Consider the following 20,059-nt stretch of genomic DNA (forward strand, 5'->3'; position numbering starts at 1 on the left):
TCTGGATTATCGGGAGACAGTATGCACATTTAAACAACATCATATGCATTAAACAATTTAAAGATAATTTCAGCTAGCTTTTAACAATAAAACAAACAATGGTTACATTAAATTTGACAATACCGAAACATCCCCATCACTCTCTCGCTCTTCTCAGATGGGATGGTAACGTTAGGCCAAATCAAAGGTTGACATGGACCAGCTTTGGCGTCACTGGTTTCCCTGCTGAAAAAAACTGCTTAAACCAGCCTAGGCTGGTTGGCTAGTTTCAGCTGGTCGACCAGGATGGTTTTAGAGTGGTTTTGGCCATTTCCAGCCTGGTCTTAGCTGGTCAGGCTGGGAGATGACCAGCTAAAACCAGCTTGACCAGCTTAGCCAGGCTGGGAGCCCAGCAAAAACCAGCTATGTCCAGCTTAAACCAGGCTGGTCAAGCTAGTTTTAGCTGGTCATTTTCCAGCCTGACCAGCTAAGACCAGGCTGGAAACCAGCCTGGAAATGGCCAAAACCCCTCTAAAACCAGCCTGGTCAACCAGCTAAAACCAGCCAACCAGCCTAGGCTGGTTTAAGCTGGATTTTTCAGCAGGGTTATAATGATTCATTACAGATCAATGTAACGTACAGTTCACGTTTTCTTAATGCTTTCGTGTAATGTAAATTAATGAAACTGAAATAAATCTTAAATAAGGACATAAATATTTGAAATCTTTATACTAACGTGATGTATAATCTGTCTGAAGTTAAAAATCTCTTCACGCAAAACCGCCAAATGGAAAAATAACGTTACACAAGATAATTGAACACAATAATGAAAATAATACTCACCATCATGTCGTCCGAGATGTTTATGAATTTATCTTCTGGAAGACAAACGGAGACATTTTGGCAATTTTCTTTCCATCTGCGAGGGATTGACGGTTCCTCAAAAACCGTTATACTTCAAAATGTAGTCAGAAAATACATGACCGTAACGTTAACAATAATCCAACTTATCAACGTCTTCCGAGGAAAATAACGCTAGGTTTGCATGTAACATATTAATAAATTCATTAATATACATACTTCGCGCCCTGACCAACAGTCACACACTAAAAAGCGCCAAATAAACTCACGCGAGAACTGACGCCGCTGTAGAAGCCCAGATGGCCTTCACATCACGCGAGAGTTCAGTTATTCCGAAAAATCTTAATTTTTCATTAAGCGTTTGTTAGCTTGAGTATAGACCATTTTGAAAGCTGCAAAAAAAAAGTGGACCCAATATATGTCCTGTTTAATTATTATAGCGTACGAGAATCCAAAAAGAGACACATATTGACGTTAAAATAGCCGTTTTAACATTAAGTTATGATTGAACTGCCTGGAAAGTTATGAAATGGTTTGATAAGCAGAAAATGTTCATGAGTCAATGACATAGCCACATTGAAATAGTCAATTAATCCTTTTGCTTAAAAAGCAAATATAAGTTATATGTAAACATACAAGCTGTATATGCTAGGAGTATGACTTTCATTAAGAGAATTTCACATAAAATCAAAACTTTCAATGGCTCTATTAATTATATTGGTAGCATTGAGTAAAGAGTTTCCTAAATTATTGTTTTAGGATCAACTGATAAGTCATTATGAATTTGTACCAGAAAACATCTTGCATGCGTTACTATACACAGCAAGATTTAAATCAGCGAATAACAGAGACAAAGATGTTGTTTCCAGATGTTTTATTGATGTTAAACAGACATGGATATTCGGTGTCTGGTTTAATCAAACAGGCCGAAGCCCATGTCTTCATCAGACTCCTCAGATTCCTCCTTGGGTGCCTCCTCTTTGGCCGCAGGAGCAGCGGATTTCTGCTCTGTAGCTGCCGCAACAGGGGCTGCAACAGCGAAAGCGGTGGGATCAGCCAGGTAGGCCTTCACCTGAGGATAAAAAAAAATGAAAATAAAAAATGAAAAATCACATTACATGAGTTCCTTGGCACTTGGTAGATTACTTACAATATATAGAATATAAATAAAGACACCTACAATATATAAATTAGTACATGAGAAAATTCAGCATAAATAGATTTTAACGTAACATGGATTACATTTAGATTACTCACCAACCCCTTTATGTGACACTGATATTCCTGTACTATTATAGAACAAATATCCTGTACTACAGTATGAGACACTATTATAGTACTAATATACTGTATTATAGTATGACACTGATAATCATGTACTATTATAGTACTAGTATCCTGTACTATAGTATGTGACACTATCATAGTAATAATATCCTGTACTATAGTATGACACTGATAATCATGTAGTATTATAGTATTAGTATCCTGTACTATAGTATGACACTGATAATCATGTAGTATTATAGTATTAGTATCCTGTACTATAGTATGACACTGATAATCATGTAGTATTAGTATCCTGTACTATAGTATGACACTGATAATCCTGCACTATTATAGTATTAGTATCCTGTACTATAGTATGACACTGATAATCCTGCACTATTATAGTATTAGTATCCTGTACTATAGTATGACACTGATAATCATGTAGTATTATAGTATTAGTATCCTGTACTATAGTATGACACTGATAATCATGTAGTATTAGTATCCTGTACTATAGTATGTGACACTATCATAGTAATAATATCCTGTACTATAGTATGACACTGATAATCATGTAGTATTATAGTATTAGTATCCTGTACTATAGTATGACACTGATAATCATGTAGTATTATAGTATTAGTATCCTGTACTATAGTATGACACTGATAATCATGTAGTATTAGTATCCTGTACTATAGTATGACACTGATAATCCTGCACTATTATAGTATTAGTATCCTGTACTATAGTATGACACTGATAATCATGTAGTATTAGTATCCTGTACTATAGTATGACACTGATAATCATGTAGTATTAGTATCCTGTACTATAGTATGTGACACTGATAATCCTGCACTATTATAGTATTAGTATGCTGTTCTATAGTAAGCGACACTGATAGTCCAGTAGTGTTATAGTATTAGTATCCTGTACTATAGTATGACACTGATAATCATGTAGTATTAGTATCCTGTACTATAGTATGTGACACTGATATTCCTGCACTATTATAGTATTAGTATCCTGTACTATAGTATGTGACACTGATAATCATGTACTATTAAAGTACTAGTTTGCTGTACTATAGTATGTGACACTGAATCATGTACTATTAAAGTACTAGTATCCTGTACTATAGTATGCGACACTGATAATCATGTACTATTACAGTATTACTATCCCGTACCATAGTATGACACACTGATAATCATGTACTATTAAAGTACTAGTTTGCTGTACTATAGTATGTGACACTGATAATCCTGTACTATTATAGTATTAGTATGCTGTTCTATAGCAGGCGACACTGATAGTCCAGTAGTGTTATAGTATTAGTATCCTGTACTATAGTATGACACTGATAATCATGTAGTATTAGTATCCTGTACTATAGTATGTGACACTGATATTCCTGCACTATTATAGTATTAGTATCCTGTACTATAGTATGACACTGATAATCCTGTACTATTATAGTATTAGTATGCTGTTCTATAGTAAGCGACACTGATAGTCCAGTAGTGTTATAGTATTAGTATCCTGTACTATAGTATGACACTGATAATCATGTAGTATTAGTATCCTGTACTATAGTATGTGACACTGATATTCCTGCACTATTATAGTACTAGTATCCTGTACTATAGTATGTGACATTGATAATCCTGCACTGTTTTGACAAAATATTTAATTTATAGCTTAATCAACAGCTTTTGTTTTAAGTGCAATGACAGACTTCCATAATCCATTAATCACACACACAAGTAGCATGTTTACTATTAAAAATTACTTAAATTGAACTTACTGCCACGGTGTACAGAAAATATCACCATGTAATCCATTAAAAAGTAACTGTAGTCTGATTGAGTATTTTTAAGTGGTTTACTGCTGTGCTTTCAGTGCATATACATGCAGACTTGTTTAGCATTGACATCAGCAAACGTGAATGACATCACAGTGTAGGACTGACTGTCAAAATTACACAGATGAGCAGTTATGCAAGTTAGCCTGCAGGAGCACGAGTGTTATTTTACCTTCTCAGCCAAGGGGAATGTGTAGTCTGTTTCGACAGTGACAGCCAGGACCCTCTTGTATCCATTGATGATAGTGTGAGGGATGGAAGCAAGAGTTGGGTAGCCGATCTGCAGACACACACTGGCGATGTTCCTCACACCCTGAAAACATGGTCACAAATTACACTGATGTAAAGGAATAAAAAAACATATTCCAAGACCCGAAATGTGGACACAATAATTTGAAAATGGAGAGAAATTAAGTATAAACGACATAATGAATAAACAGTACATAGATCATTTTAACTTGAAATATTTAGGACTTAAATAGACTTGATCAATATAAAAACTGTGATTAAATTGTCTGAGACCAGCGTCCCTGTTAGTTGTAGGATGCAAACAGACAGGGATAGAAGGAATCATGTTTATTTCTGCAGGGGGAACGACAAACAAGCACTGCAACAGCCAGTCCGTAGATAACCTGCACATTTAAAAACACACAACCCGAGTCTCTTAAATAAATAGACCAGTGGCCAATAAAATCAAGTGCACAAACCTCCAGGAATCTCTTGTGCAGGGCATCCTCAGTGATGTCCAGCACCTCGGGGCTGTAGACACTGCCGTTATCATACACCTGCTGGATGATCAACCCGTAGGAGAAGGGCGAGATGTTCAGCATGTTCAGCAGCGTAGCCTCGCTGGCGCCCACCTTGTCTCCAGGTTTGATCAGCTGAACGTCACTCTGAGGGCAGAACAGGATAGTGGGGTTAGTTGATTTGCAGTATTAAATACAAGCTGGAGGTAATCTGCGTTTCCAACAATGAAAGGCAGCAAACCATTTAGGAAATTCATTCGTGTTTTGTGGCACAAATCACCTATACCACTAAAGAGGAATGTAATAATTAAAAATGCATCGTGACACTGATTGGTCAGCTTGTAATTTTGCTTATTGTTTTGTATTTCATTATTTGAATGTGTATTCGTTTGTTACTAATTTCTTTGTTTCCGGTTGGCTTGAGTGGGAAGTCACATGATTCTCATTGATTGATTTAACCTGCAAGAGTTTGTATGGTCACTCAGGATAGCGAGATCTCAATGCAAGCACCTGTTAAATGCTTTTGCTTATTCTACAGCTGGTTATCAGGCCAACAACTAAAATTGCTTTATACATTATTTGTTTATTTTGATGTACTTTTGTGAAACATTTGGTTGTTTATCTTTTAGTTTTCACAGTGTTCAATAAGTGAAACGCATGGTGGACATGAGTATTTGGAAGCGTGGCTGTTTAATAACCGGCGGGTAGTTACACATCGACTATACATATATATACACATATATATATATATATATATATATAAAAAGCATGCATTAGGGACGGGAAGATTCATCGATATGTATCGATACGCGGTCATGCGCGTGCACGATGCGAGTGCATCGGTAGAGCAGCAGAGGATGACTGAAATTTTGGAAGCAAATCGAGATGCATCGGTTTTTGCGAGATACAGCTTATATTTTTAATATAGAATGTATTTTTTATTTATTAACAAGTGTTGTCAACCTGTTTTTGGCGCATAATTTAATCGACCTACAGAAAGTAAGCCTTAGCAACGGATTTTCGGATGTGTACACTTACACAACTCAGTGTATCAGGTGTGCGGATGAAGCTAGTGGAGCGCCCTCAGAAAGCGCGAGAAGCAAAACAAACATTTTATTCCCCACTGAGTTTTAAATTTAAAGTATGGCAACATTATGGATTTAAGGATGGACGACATGACAGGACAGATGCAATTTGCAAAATGTGCCGCGCATCTGTAAAATACGCGGGCAGTACGACTAATCTGAAATCTCACTTGAAGCGGCGCCACGGTGTTGTTGTGAAAGCATCTTCCAGTGTTCCTGCATCCCCGGCTTTCGCACTGCTTCAACCAGCTCCAAAAGTGGTGAGAAAAGCATTGCAAGTTTTTTTTCCGTGCGCAACAGTTTTGTGTGCTCTACGCCAATAACGAATGCTATTGCATTGTTCATCTGCAAAGATATTCGGCCTAGTGTCACGGAGAACAAAGGTTTTAAACACCTCCTGTTAATTTTTATTTAATTATAATAATAATATTAATAATAATAATGATAAAAATAATTGGGTGTCACGGTGGCACAGTGGGTAGTTTGACCACCTCACAGCAAGAAGATTGCTGGGTTGTTATATTTTTATTAGCCTGTTGTTTACAGTGACAGTGATGTTTCAGCGCAGCATAACACTGCTAGTTCACCACCTTAAGTTTTGAATATTCAGTGGCACAATATATCTTTGTAAAACTTGTTTTCATAGTTGAAAAGTTAAATCACAATTCTTGTTGTGCAATGCTAAACCTTTATATTGAAAGAGTGCAAATATATATATTTTAATATATATTGCACTTATACATTGTTTATCTTGAAAATACTTAATATGTGCTATATGTTCTAAAATGGCCCTCTACTGTAAACTGACACTCTGGCTCTGAGAGAAGAGCCAGTTTGTAAAAAAAAGTCTTGGTTTTGCTTGGTTTATAAATAATCAAACTCATTCAATGGCACAGCATCCTCTTTCACATCATCTCATAAACTTGATTTAATTAGTTAGTGCTGAATTATCGCATTGTATCGTGATATGGGTGTGAATCGTATCGTGTTGCATCGCAATATGTCACAAATGTATCGCTAATATATCGGATCGTATTCTTTGTATCGAGATGCGTATCGGATCGGCATTATAGCTTAGATGCCCAACCCTAGCATGCATTGGGTTACTTTAACCTATAAATTGTCACCCCAATTTTTAAGACTTAAAACTGATGTGCATGTATGCATATGAATGTGCACAATCAAGTCAACATTGGAGCTAGAACCATAATTTTCAACACAGGCAGAGATTTTTATCATTAAAACTAGCAAAATAATAATATTTTTTAAATTACCCAACAAAGGTTATGATTGAAATGTCTGAGACCAAGCGTCCCTGCAGATCTAAGTAGTAGACAAACAGGGATAGTAGGAAACATGTTTATGTCTGCAGGGGGAACGACGAACAAGCACTGCAACAGCCAGTCCGTAACTAAACCTGCACATTGATTATTATTATGCATTTGTAATGGTTTGAGCCACAGTCGTCAATAGTTCAAGTGGATAAAAGAATCAAATTTGTACCTGGAGGATAAGAATGAGTAATATTGAATAATTTAGGGACAACTGCATTTTTTTTATTACCATTTTAAATGTTGACTACTGTATACTTGCTTAAAACACTTGACAAGACAGCAGCCAAACAGCAGAACCAAAGAACCATAATCAAAACAGTCTGAATGATCCCCCAGTCCTGCTACTCACCAAGATTTCAATGGTTCCTCTGGAGATCTTGGTGGTGATTCCCAAAGCCTGGAAGAAAGAGGTCTTCTCAGGACCGAGCCCGGTGTTCTGGGCCGGCACGGTCACCTCACAGGGGGCGATGGCACCAGCACGGGCAGCAGCGGGCACCTGAACTCAAACAATATCTCCATCAGTTAAAGCCGCTAAGATCCAGTAAAACACACACACAGTTGAACAAAAACACTCACTTTGTTTGCCAGCAGCAGGTCTCGGACCTCAGTCAGATCCTCCTTGGTGAAGACGAAGCCCACGTTCCCGCGGATGTGGGGAAGCAGCCTGCAGAGAAACAGAAATGCCTCAAATAATCATCTGCAATTAAAAACAAAATTCATATATGCATTTATTGCCACGTTAACAACTTATGGCTATTACAAATGGCTATACATCAAATATTCATACATGCATAAAAGCATGGTGTCTGAGACCAGCGTCCCTGCAAGTCATGAGATGCAGACACACAGGGATAGAAGGAATCATGTTCATTTGTGCAGGGGGAACGACGAACAAGCACTGCGACAGCCTGTCCATAACTGAACCTGCACATTTAGCATTATGCATTGGTAGTTAACATTACAAGTCAATAAATTGGTAAATAAATCGAATTTTCCAATAAAACTGAAGGCAATCTGAATAACCATCTGTCAAAGCCATAGGTTAATTTGCAACCTAAAGGTTTAATGTTACCGGTTTAGTCCCCCTGTAAAAACTATGAAAACTTCAATTGTAAGCAGCTGAAAAACTCTCATCTGCAGCTTAAAGTTATGTTAAAAAGTGACAAACTGGTTCTAAATAGCAAAAAGTCATCATTTTTAATATGCAAAACAGATGCAATAAGATGCTTCACATACCATTGTGGAAATTTTATGTAGTATAATAGTCAAATATCAGTAAGTCTACTGCCTTAAAACCAGTTAGACCGTCATCTGTTTTAATATTGGCTAAGATTTGATCAGCTGTAAACGAATATCAGTGATATGTAAATTCACACCATTTACTCATCATCGATTGGTTCCAAACCTTTGATTTTCACCGATGAACACTAGTGATATTCAGTAATGATTTTAAATCACACTGAACTGAGCTAATCTGAACTGAACTTAAACACTAAAAACTGACTACACTGATCCAGTTACTATGATCATTTATGTGAAGCTGCTTTGACACAATCTACATTGTAAAAGCACTATACAAATAAAGCTGAATTGAATTGAATATTTAAGCTGAAAACCTGTAACCATTGACTTTCATAGTAGGAAAAACAAATACTATGAAAATCAATGGTTACAATGTTTTAAGGTCCCGTGAAATTAAGATTTTAGCTGTGTTGAATTTAGTTAAGGATATCTATAAGCTGGTGTGCTCTAAAACAGTGATGATAAATAGCATTAAGATATAAACATCTGAAGATGACCGTTTGTCAGTTCATCCTTGATAAAGACATCTAACATCAACATAAACTTTCATTTTCACCATCAAATCTTGACCAAACACTTTAGTTGGTCATGCCCCATCTTTAAGGTTTATCTGCTTCTCATTTGGAGAGCTTTAGCTTGTGCATCATATAATGTAATGTATTTTTTATTTAGTGCCATGTCAGCAACCAAGGCTATCTTCATGGCAGGAATCTTTCAACAATAAATATAAAAATTAAAAATAAACAAACAAAATAAAACAAATTAAATAAGATTTTTTGTGTTAATACATGATAAAAATTCTAAAAAAAATTTCTGGTTTCACTTTGTCAAAAATGTCCTTAAAAGAGTTCATTTCATTAGAAGTCCTTCTGGAATCAGTAAAAGCAGGACAGTCCAGTAAAATGTTTTACAGTAAGAGGAGTTTTGCAGCACAAACACTGAGTAGGGTTTTCACCTTGGAGTAAAAAACCATGTGTTATTCTCGTATGCCCAATACGACATCTGGTAAAAACTACTTGATCAAATCGATTCTTAAAATGTCTTAAAATTCTGTGTGAAACTTCAGTAATGTAATTTATTGTTTTAGCTTGTGCATCAAAACAAGCTATTAGCATTATTAAAAGAGGAGAAGTCTATGTCCCACCATCAGTTCATGTTATAGGTGAGATTACATAACATTTAGGAAAAAAATAAATAAAAAACATTTCAAAGCACTTGACGGGACCTTTAAGCTCTTCAAAACATAAGAAACTCATAGGTTCACAACAAGTATAGTTTGAAAAAAGGACAATTAAACTTTTCGGGTGAACTATCCCTTTGCTGTGATTACCTCTCCAGAGCTGGGTTGTTTTCCAGGTGGCCACGGATGGCCTTCCTCATCATGGTGTTTTTCCCCATGAGCACGACGGCCTTGCCCCGCAGGGACAGACGGATGGTCTGCATCTGCTTGGAGCCGACATTGTCTGCGCCCACGATGAAACACTTGGGGTAGTCATCCAGCAGTTGCTGCAAACAAGCAAAAAAAAACATGTTAGAAACAACTCCGCCTCATAACTAGGTTAAATTAGGGTTGAATTTAATTGTAATGCAGTCCGCTTTATAAGTGGTGACGTGTTGGTGACGTATGTAATACTGTTTCCGGGTCCAAGCCGCTGAGAAATCATTCGTTTATGATCACTTTTAATTCATATATCACACATTAAAGTTAATTTTATATAAAGTCATAGTGTACACAACAATCTCTGTGCATGCTGCATATCAAATACCAAAATTAACAATTTATAAAAAAATGAATCACTTTCTGGCCATCTGATATTAGGCATGGACATATTGCGATCGTGATTTTCGAAAGTATTAAATTGCTTTGTAAACGTTTATTATTACCATTTCACGAGTCTCCCCATACAGTTGAATAGAGCTCTTGGACCTGGAAGCCGCTTCGTGACGTCACACTTAAGCAGATAGTGTACACCTTTTGTAAGCTGCTTTACAAATAAACTTGCATAGAATAGAAATACCAGAGACTTGAAATTGACAGATGATTGTTTAAATCAGTAAAAGGGACAGTTACCCTGAAATGAGTGTTTAAGAGCTGCCACACTTAGTGTTCTTCTTCTGCTTAAAGCCTGGTTTATGTTTCTGCGTCAAGTGACCGGCGTAACCCACGGCGCATGCAACGCGCATAGCTGTGCATTTATACTTCTGCTGCTGTCTCTGTTGGTCTGCATTAACACTTCCGAAACGCTAGTTGGCAGTGAGGTGTAAATGTTCCTCTGTGTCGAGTTTCGCTGCTGTTTTGCTTTTCCTGAACACTTCCTGGATGTACAAGTGACTCAAACTCGCTAATTTTTAGGCAGGAACCGGCGGACGTGCAACAACTTTAACTATGAGGTAAACACAAAACAAAACTTTCCATCAGGAGCTCCATCACGGGACTCCACACTTGTAAACAATTGCTCGCGCCATTCGTGCAGCTCTCGGTCCCGCCCAGACTCGTCAGCGCTACTAAGCCGACCAATCACAGAGCTTACGCTACACGTCGTTGCGACGTGTAGTTACAATTTTTGAGAGGTGCACGTCAGTGACGGCCACGGCAAGGCTATGCGTCAGCGCTGTAGCATACGCCGGCGTTTCACGCAGAAGTATAAATCAGCCTTAAGACACTTTGAAGCTGAAAATGTGTAACCATTGACTTTCATAGAAAAAATAAAACTTTGGAAATTGATGCTTACAGGCTTTCAGCTCTCAAATTTTCTTGTTTAACCGAAGACACTTAAAAGGATTTCAATAAGTGACAAGTAAATACTTCACATTTTTGCATGAACTGTCCCTTTGAGTATATCTGCATCTATTTTTAAGAGTTAAAAAAAAAAAAAAAAAAAAAAAAAAAAAAAAAAGGCCCAAGTTTGCTAAAAAAATGGGGTCTTGTCAACCTGACATTTAATGGGATGTAATTTTTTTAGTCTTATGCCTTACCCTGAATATAGAAATGCATATAAATACATATAGATCATTTACTTTAATCATTACTATTGGAATGAGGAGACTAACCAACACAACAAAACATGTTTCTGAAGACAATCACCTACTGCTCCTTTAATGCATTAATTCAAGAAAACTCTTGTTGTCATCATGGCCAAAATATGCTTTACTCTGTAATTGCTCTATATATTAATTGTGCACAACAAAAACAAACTGAGGCAGTTTTCCAAAACTAAGATCTATACCACATGTCACAAAATATGAAGTGAAAAACACCTTTATGCAGTTTTTAAAGCTTAAAACAGGTGTTCAAATTCTTCATCTTTACAAGTTTGAGGATTGTGGCAATATACATTTAATCTCAAGAGGGAATTCTCACCACAGGCAGAGATTTATATCATTAAAACTAGCAAAATGGTATTAATTGTTTAAATAACCCAACAAAGGTTATGATTGAAATGTCTGAGACCAAGCGTCCCTGCAGATCTAAGTAGTAGACAGACAGGGATAGTAGGAAACATGTTTATGTCTGCAGGGGGAACGACGAACAAGCACTGCAACAGCCAGTCCGTAACTAAACCTGCACATTGATTATTATTATGCATTTGTAATGGTTTGAGCCACGACATTTCAAGTGGATAAAAATAAATCAAATTTGTACTAAGAAGAGAATGAGTAATATTGAATAATTTTAGGACAACTACATTTTTTTTTTACCATTTGAAATGTTGACTACTGTATACATGCTTAAAACTCTTGTCAAGACAGCTGACAATCAATGTTAAAGAGCCCATATTATACATGAAATAAGGTCATATCTTGGTTGTAAGGGTCTCCAACAACAGTCTAATATGCATGCAAGGTCAAAAAACACTTTCGTGGTCTTATAATCTGCATTTATTTTTACCTAATTATCCCAGCGACTCCTGTATGAATCGTCCAGTGATTCATTTGTTCCCAAACCCCTCCTTAGCGCGGAGCTAATCTGCGCTGATTGGACCGATGACAGTCTGTCGCGATTGGTCGACTGCCTTCAGTCAGAGAGGGAAATGGCCAATAGCTAATCAGCAATTTAAAAAGTAATCACAGTTCATACACGCTCGATAGTGTAGGCGTGGACTTTAGCTGCCACACTATGGCCAGTGGATAGTGCCACGGATAACCGAACGAAGGACACAGTCGTGTACTGGCCATACCACACACACACAAAAACACACACACACCTCCGGATGACAACGCTCCCGCTTCAGCCCGCACCCGCCAGGTTTTAGCCTGAGAACCCGCTCCGTTTTCTGCCCGCCGCGCCCGGTCCCGCTAGAGCGGAGAACACAACCAAATATCACCCAGTATACAGTCCAGACAGCCAAGCTGTCTGTATAAAAACACACACACAGCACAAAGTACACAAAGCTCGTTCGTTCGTTCGCTCGCTCTCTCTCTCTCTCTCTCTCGCTCTCTCTCTCTCTCTCTCTCCCCGCGCCAGATTTCTGCGGCGCGGGAATACATTTCCGAATAAATCGCGGGAGCAGAACTCTAGCACGGAGCTCCATAAACAAACAGCACGCGTCGCGTTTTTAACGTGACTTTGCACGCGATAAGATAATATATCCAGTTAACCTGATACAGTACACGCGGTTACAAGTAACAAATCACAACTAAATACATTTGCAAGCTAGAGTAAACGAGGCAACAACTTTAACCGCACGTACTTACACTTGAGAAATGTAGGAAGAAACCCATCCTGACGTCCATCAGTTACTCTTTACTGATCCTTCCTTTAACAAACGCTGATGAAGTATTCTTTGTAGCATGTAGCTTCCAGAAGTTTCCAACTGCTTGGTTATAATGCTGATGTTTCATCTTTGGGTAGAGACTCAATATATCCATCTGCAGTGTGACTTCAATCGACCGGCATGTTTGTGTGCGTGTGTTTGTGGGTGTGCGTGTGTTTGTGGGTGTGTGTGTGTGTGTGTCTGGGTTACTGCGTCAGAGGGCGGGGCCTCAGGTTTGAAATCTCCCGGGTTTGCGCGTGCACGTGAAAAACTTTGTTTCGTTCGTACGTCATGGCGAAACACCTAATGACTCGGTATCAAGGCGACTCGTTTGAAGCACTATGATTCGACTCTTTTATAGATTAATCAACAGTTTTAAACACTGTATTCTTACAGATTTAAGCCTTAGCTGGATACTTCACTTCACTTAGAGCTGTGTTACACACTACATGGAGGGGAATTTTCAAAAACCCATAATATGGGCTCTTTAAGGCAATCTAAAGAACCCTGATTTAAAGCCAGTAGGAAACAGGTTTAATTGAGCAGGGGTATGACCAACCAGCATTGACGCTGCTGGCCTGTGCTAGTGTTCATGCTATAGAAACCATTACATGCACTTACGATGATTTTCAGAAAGTAGTTGGACTTCCACGTGGCCCTGTCTTCCCTGGGCATCTTTGCAGTGCTTCCAAGGATCGGTGAACAGCCGGTTTAAAGACAAGGTTGTAAAATCTGAGGATTACAAACACAAGCAATACTTTTACACCTGCCTTGTGTGCATCTTATTAAATGACAAAATATGAATTACTGTTTGTAAACTGTTTCCAGGTAATTTGGTTGCTTATTATAAGCTTTCAAATATTTAAAGATAATCAGAGCACTATTGTATTTGATTTACTGCTATAAACGTGTCTGAGACCAGCGTCCCTGCAAGTCATGAGATGCAGACAGACAGGGATAGAAGGAATCATGTTCATTTGTGCAGGGGGAACGACGAACAAGCACTGCAACAGCCTGTCCATAACTGAACCTGCACATTTCTTAATACCATAATGCATTTGTGATGGCTTGAGGCAGGGGTCACCAATCCTGTTGGGCCATTGTCCCTGCAGGGTTTAGCTCTCTTGAATCAACACACCTGCCTGGATGTTTCAAACATACCTAGTAAGACCTTGATTAGCTTGTTCAGGTGTGTTTAATTAGGGTTGGAGCTAAAATCTGTAGGACACTGGCCCTCCAGGAACAAGCTTGGTGACCACTGGCCTGAGGTGTACTAAATACAAATGTTTAGAGACAGCTCACCCAAATGAAAACTGATTTATGCACCCTTAACTTTTCAAATCACTTGAGTTCCTTCCATTAAACACTTGTGTAGATATTTTGAATGCAGAAAACCTGTAACCATCGACTTCTATAGTATATTTTTCCTGTATTTGTATTATGGTAGTTGGTTTCCAGTTTTCTCCAAAACATACCATGTTCATTAAGAAACTCATAAGATTTGAAAGCACTTGACGGTGAATTGTCTTTTGGGTGAACCTTTACCCCTTTAAGATTAACTTTACAAAGTAGATGTCAATCAAAACCGAAGGCAGTTTATGCCAAATTGTACATACTAATACAAATAAAACTATTACCTGGTATGATGACTCAAATAAAACAAACACAATTATATGTGATTGACAAATTTTAACTTAATGGCTTAAGAATATTTCACTAAAATGAGAGTAACTGGTTTTAAAATGGCAAGTAGCGCAACATCTCAATGTGGATCGACTGACTAGCATGTAATGTCCACTAGCAGACCCATCACACATTTTACGCATAAATATGATTAATATCAGAATTGGATCATCAAAATCAAATAAGATGCTATTAAAACGTCGCGTCACACATGGCGCACGAGGCCTGTGCTAACAGGCTAGTGCTAACTTTTACTGTAAAAATCGTTACACAAGCTTTAAACGCATAATAATAACCGCCGCTGATATTAAACACACTTAGGCCTTCTCAAGACCTCTTATGATGTTATTTGTTAATACATTTTAAGAAACCGCCACAAGAGCCCCATCAGTCTTACCTCACGGTAGGGACGCGTGAAAGAAAGAGGCCGCGAAAGGAAGCGGCACAATATTAGTATCAGTCGATCATCCAATCAGAATCGCGCGGAAAATGCGTATCTGTGCGCTGATTGGTCAATGCACGTGTCTGTCACGGTCAGTGCGTATTTGTACAGTCGCACTTAGAAAGGATACAGCTGCGGTCAATATAGCATCATTCTGTGACGCTATAAAACAATAAATAATATTTTTACATTACTGTGAGGGTTGAGTTTACGGTTGGGGTAATAAAATACAATTAATGGATAATTTAATAGCAAAGAATGTAAATAGTTCCCGTTAACTTTCGGCCGCAGATGTATCCCTTCTAACAACAGCCAAAAATCTGCACAGAACCAAAATCACTGTGCATCTAAATTCATCGCAATACCTTTATTTTAATGAATGCATTTTAATGAATTGACCATTAATAGGGAAATTTGGTCCTCCAAAAAAGTCACTTTATTATCTATTTTGATGTTTTTCATCTTATTTTTTGTCTAAACTGACTTTAATCATCTGATCTTGACAATCATTTTTCTATTTTCTACCATTTTTTAAATTGAACATCTTATAATAAAACTCTTTCTCTTTCTATATAAAATTCGTTTATTGCAATAACTAAGAATACTGTAAACAAATTTGTATTATTTCTATATATTTTTTATAAAAATAATATTTACAAAATGTAAAATTATACAATACAAATTAAAATGATCGTGTTTTGTTTTTAATTCGTAACGCATATATATTTTAAGTGTTTCTTAATACAGATATCTTTTATTTTATTTATTTATTTATTTATTTATTTATTTATTTATTTATTTATTTATTTATTTATTTATCTATTGATTTATTTATGCAAATATTTTCAATCCTATTTTTCCAAACATTTCCACAACCGCGATTGTCGGCATTATTATTATTATTATTATTATTATTATTATTATTATTTACAATCTATTTATTTATTTGGGAATTTATTTATTCATTGTTTTGTTTATGCAGGAATTTATTTATAAATTAATTTATTTACTTGTTTATTTATTCGGGTATTTATATTCTCATTGTTTTATTTACGCAGGAATTTATTTATTTATTTATTTACCTATTTATTTATTTGTTTGTGTATTTATTTATTCGTTGTTTTATTTATTTATTTATTTTATTATTTATTTGTTTATTTTGGGTATTTATTTATTTGGGTATTAATTCATTGTTTTATTTGAGCAGGAATTTATTTATTTATTCATTTATTTATTTGTTTGTGTATTTATTTATTCGTTGTTTTAATTATTTATTTATTTTATTATTTATTTGTTTATTTTGGGTATTTATTCATTTGGGTATTAATTCATTGTTTTATTTGAGCAGGAATTTATTTATTTATTTATTTACCTATTTATTTATTTGTTTGGGTATTTATTTATTCGTTGTTTTATTTATTTATTTATTTTATTATTTATTTGTTTATTTTGGGTATTTATTTATTTGGGTATTAATTCATTGTTTTATTTGAGCAGGAATTTATTTATTTATTCATTTATTTATTTATTTGAGTATTTATTAATTCATTGTTTTATTTATGCAGGAATTAAGTATTTAACTTATTTATTTACTTGTTTATTTATACGATATTTATTTATTTATTTATTTATTTATTTATTTATTTATTTATTTATTCACTGAGCTATTGTGCTGCATATAATTTTAAACAAAATAGCTAAACGAATGCATTCTAACGGTTAAGTATTTACAATGTAAAATTTAGAAATGATCTGCACAAAGCACTGAAAAAAATAAATAAATAAAAAGAATAAAATAAAACTCAATCGGACACGAGGCGCGGTGACGTCATTGGGGCGCGCCGGCCGCCAGAGAGCCACATGAGCTGATGATGTAAACAACTGCAGTGCGAGGCTGGTCTGTCTTTATGAGCGAGAGCAGCAGCCCTTCACGGTCACACAGCAGATCATGCCCCACGAACCCGACCCTCCTCCGGCCAAGAGATTTAAGCCGGGCTCACCTTTCTTCCGCCTGGATAAGAAGCCGGGCATGCTGCTCCCCCGGGCGGGACACGCGGCCGCCGGCGTGGAGGCGCAGCGGAGACACTTGCCGATATACCAGAGTCGGACACAGGTGATCAGCCAGCTCCGACAGCTCCATAGCGCCGTGTTCATCGGTAAGAGCTCTGAAATATAAAGTATAACACACTTTGCTATAGTATGATGGTGATCAGACACCTCCACAGTGTAATATATACAGTATAATATACTTTACTATAGTATAATGGTGATCAGACAGCTCCACAGTGTAATATATACAGTATAATACACTTTACTATAGTATGATGGTGATCAGACAGCTCCACAGTGTAATATATACAGTATAATACACTTTACTATAGTATGATGGTGATCAGACAGCTCAGCAGTGTAATATATACAGTATAATACACTTTACTATAGTATGATGGTGATCAGACAGCTCCACAGTGTAATATATACAGTATAATACACTTTACTATAGTATAATGGTGATCAGACAGCTCCACAGTGTAATATATACAGTATAATACACTTTACTATAGTATGGATGGTGATCAGACAGCTCCACAGTGTAATATATACAGTATAATACACTTTACTATAGTATGATGGTGATCAGACAGCTCAACAGTGTAACATATACTGTATAACACACTTTACTATAGTATGGATGGTGATCAGACAGCTCAGCAGTGTAATATATACAGTATAATACACTTTACTATAGTATAATGGTGATCAGACAGCTCCACAGTGTAACATATACTGTATAACACACTTTACTATAGTATGGATGGTGATCAGACAGCTCAGCAGTGTAATATATACAGTCTAATACACTTTACTATAGTATGGATGGTGATCAGACAGCTCCACAGTGTAATATATACAGTATAATACACTTTACTATAGTATGGATGGTGATCAGACAGCTCCACAGTGTAACATATACTGTATAACACACTTTACTATAGTATGATGGTGATCAGACAGCTCCACAGTGTAATATATACAGTATAATACACTTTACTATAGTATGGATGGTGATCAGACAGCTCCACAGTGTAATATATACAGTATAATACACTTTACTATAGTATGATGGTGATCAGACAGCTCCACAGTGTAACATATACTGTATAACACACTTTACTATAGTATGGATGGTGATCAGACAGCTCCACAGTGTAATATATACAGTATAATACACTTTACTATAGTATGATGTTGATCAGACAGCTCAGCAGTGTAATATATACAGTATAATACACTTTACTATAGTATAATGGTGATCAGACAGCTCAGCAGTGTAATATATACAGTATAATACACTTTACTATAGTATGGATGGTGATCAGACAGCTCAGCAGTGTAATATATACAGTATAATACACTTTACTATAGTATGATGGTGATCAGACAGCTCAGCAGTGTAATATATACAGTATAATACACTTTACTATAGTATGGATGGTGATCAGACAGCTCCACAGTGTAATATATACAGTATAATACACTTTACTATAGTATGGATGGTGATCAGACAGCTCCACAGTGTAATATATACAGTATAATACACTTTACTATAGTATGATGGTGATCAGACAGCTCAGCAGTGTAATATATACAGTATAATACGCTTTACTATAGTATAATGGTGATCAGACAGCTCCACAGTGTAATATATACAGTATAATACACTTTACTATAGTATGGATGGTAGGCTTGGGCGGTATCCAAATTTTGATACCGTCAAACCGCCTCTATATTTTACCCCGGTATCCGGTATTACCGGCGTAATAAAAAAAAAGTATGACGTAAGGCTCAGACAGCGTCACCAAACTGTTGGCTTAAGCCTAAACCATTCAGAAACTGAATACCTTATATGCAACCTTAGGCTCGCGGTCAGAGAGAGAGAGAGAGAGAGAGAGAGAGAGAGAGAGAGAGAGAGAGAGAGAGAGAGAGCAAAGCGACGCACAGCACCTCTCTCTCTCTCTCTCTCTCTCTCTCTCTCTCTCTCTCTCTCTCTCTCTCTCTCTCTCTCTCTCCCTTTTACACACACACACACACACACACACACACATCTCTCCCGCGATTTATTCAGAAATTTACTCCCACACCGTTAGAAATCTGGCCGGCTCCCGCGGAATAGCAGTTATACCCGATAGGTCCCGAGTCCGACAGGTACATTTTGATTGACAGCTTTATACAGTCCAAACCCGTTCACAGCCTACATTAAAATGTGCTCATGCACACAACTCTAATGCATTTTTTAAAGAATGCGTCATTTATATGTTTTAACATCATTTATTCGTAACAAACGTAGACTATAAGCCACTTGAAAGTTGGAACAAAGAAATAAAATAAGTCCTACAGCTGTAACATCGTAACATCTCAGCACTCTATAGGTCTAGGTACATGCACTTAGCCTTTAAATTAGCCTACACACCAATGAAAAGAAATATTGCTTAACAAATCAAATTAAAATAAACTCTAAATGGTGACGGGTATTTTGGCAATAACGAAATTAAGATAAAGGCTCTGCAAGACGTGTTTCTCCACTTCTCTTCACAATCTGGCATTAAAGCGGCGGTGAAGCTGAATATTAAAATAATAATGCCACCATTAGTCTGTATATTCTGTCTACATTATGATTATATGGTTTAATTAATATTTATTTATAATTTAAAACCCTTTACGCACCAAGATTAG

The 20,059-nt window shown here is 36.6% G+C and overlaps 3 protein-coding genes across 15 annotated transcripts in view; 1 reads left to right on the forward strand and 2 right to left on the reverse strand.

Annotated features, from left to right (window-relative positions):
* The window catches only part of gusb (glucuronidase, beta), a 273,136-nt gene that overhangs the window by 84,788 nt on the left and 168,289 nt on the right, over positions 1–20,059 (reverse strand). The gene's annotated exons all lie outside the window — the stretch shown is intronic.
* On the reverse strand, positions 1,698–15,297 carry rplp0 (ribosomal protein, large, P0). The gene is given in 8 exon segments (NM_131580.2): positions 1,698–1,912; positions 4,152–4,292; positions 4,687–4,872; positions 7,494–7,640; positions 7,721–7,808; positions 9,777–9,952; positions 13,822–13,932; positions 15,281–15,297. Coding segments are annotated over 7 exon segments (951 nt in total). The 5' UTR covers positions 13,876–13,932; positions 15,281–15,297; the 3' UTR covers positions 1,698–1,753.
* dhx33 (DEAH (Asp-Glu-Ala-His) box polypeptide 33) overlaps positions 17,176–20,059 on the forward strand; it is a 47,249-nt gene continuing 44,365 nt past the window's right edge. For all 13 annotated transcript variants that reach the window (XR_012406122.1, XR_012406118.1, XR_012406123.1 and 10 more), the window contains 1 exon segment: positions 17,176–17,481. Coding sequence is in view for 1 of the 13 variants with exons in the window: in NM_001100057.2 (NP_001093527.3) it covers positions 17,274–17,481 (208 nt within the window). In the remaining 12 variants the exon portion in view is untranslated.

The sequence above is a fragment of the Danio rerio genome, chromosome 5, assembly GCF_049306965.1.
Source record: "Danio rerio strain Tuebingen ecotype United States chromosome 5, GRCz12tu, whole genome shotgun sequence".
Lineage (NCBI taxonomy): Eukaryota > Metazoa > Chordata > Actinopteri > Cypriniformes > Danionidae > Danio > Danio rerio.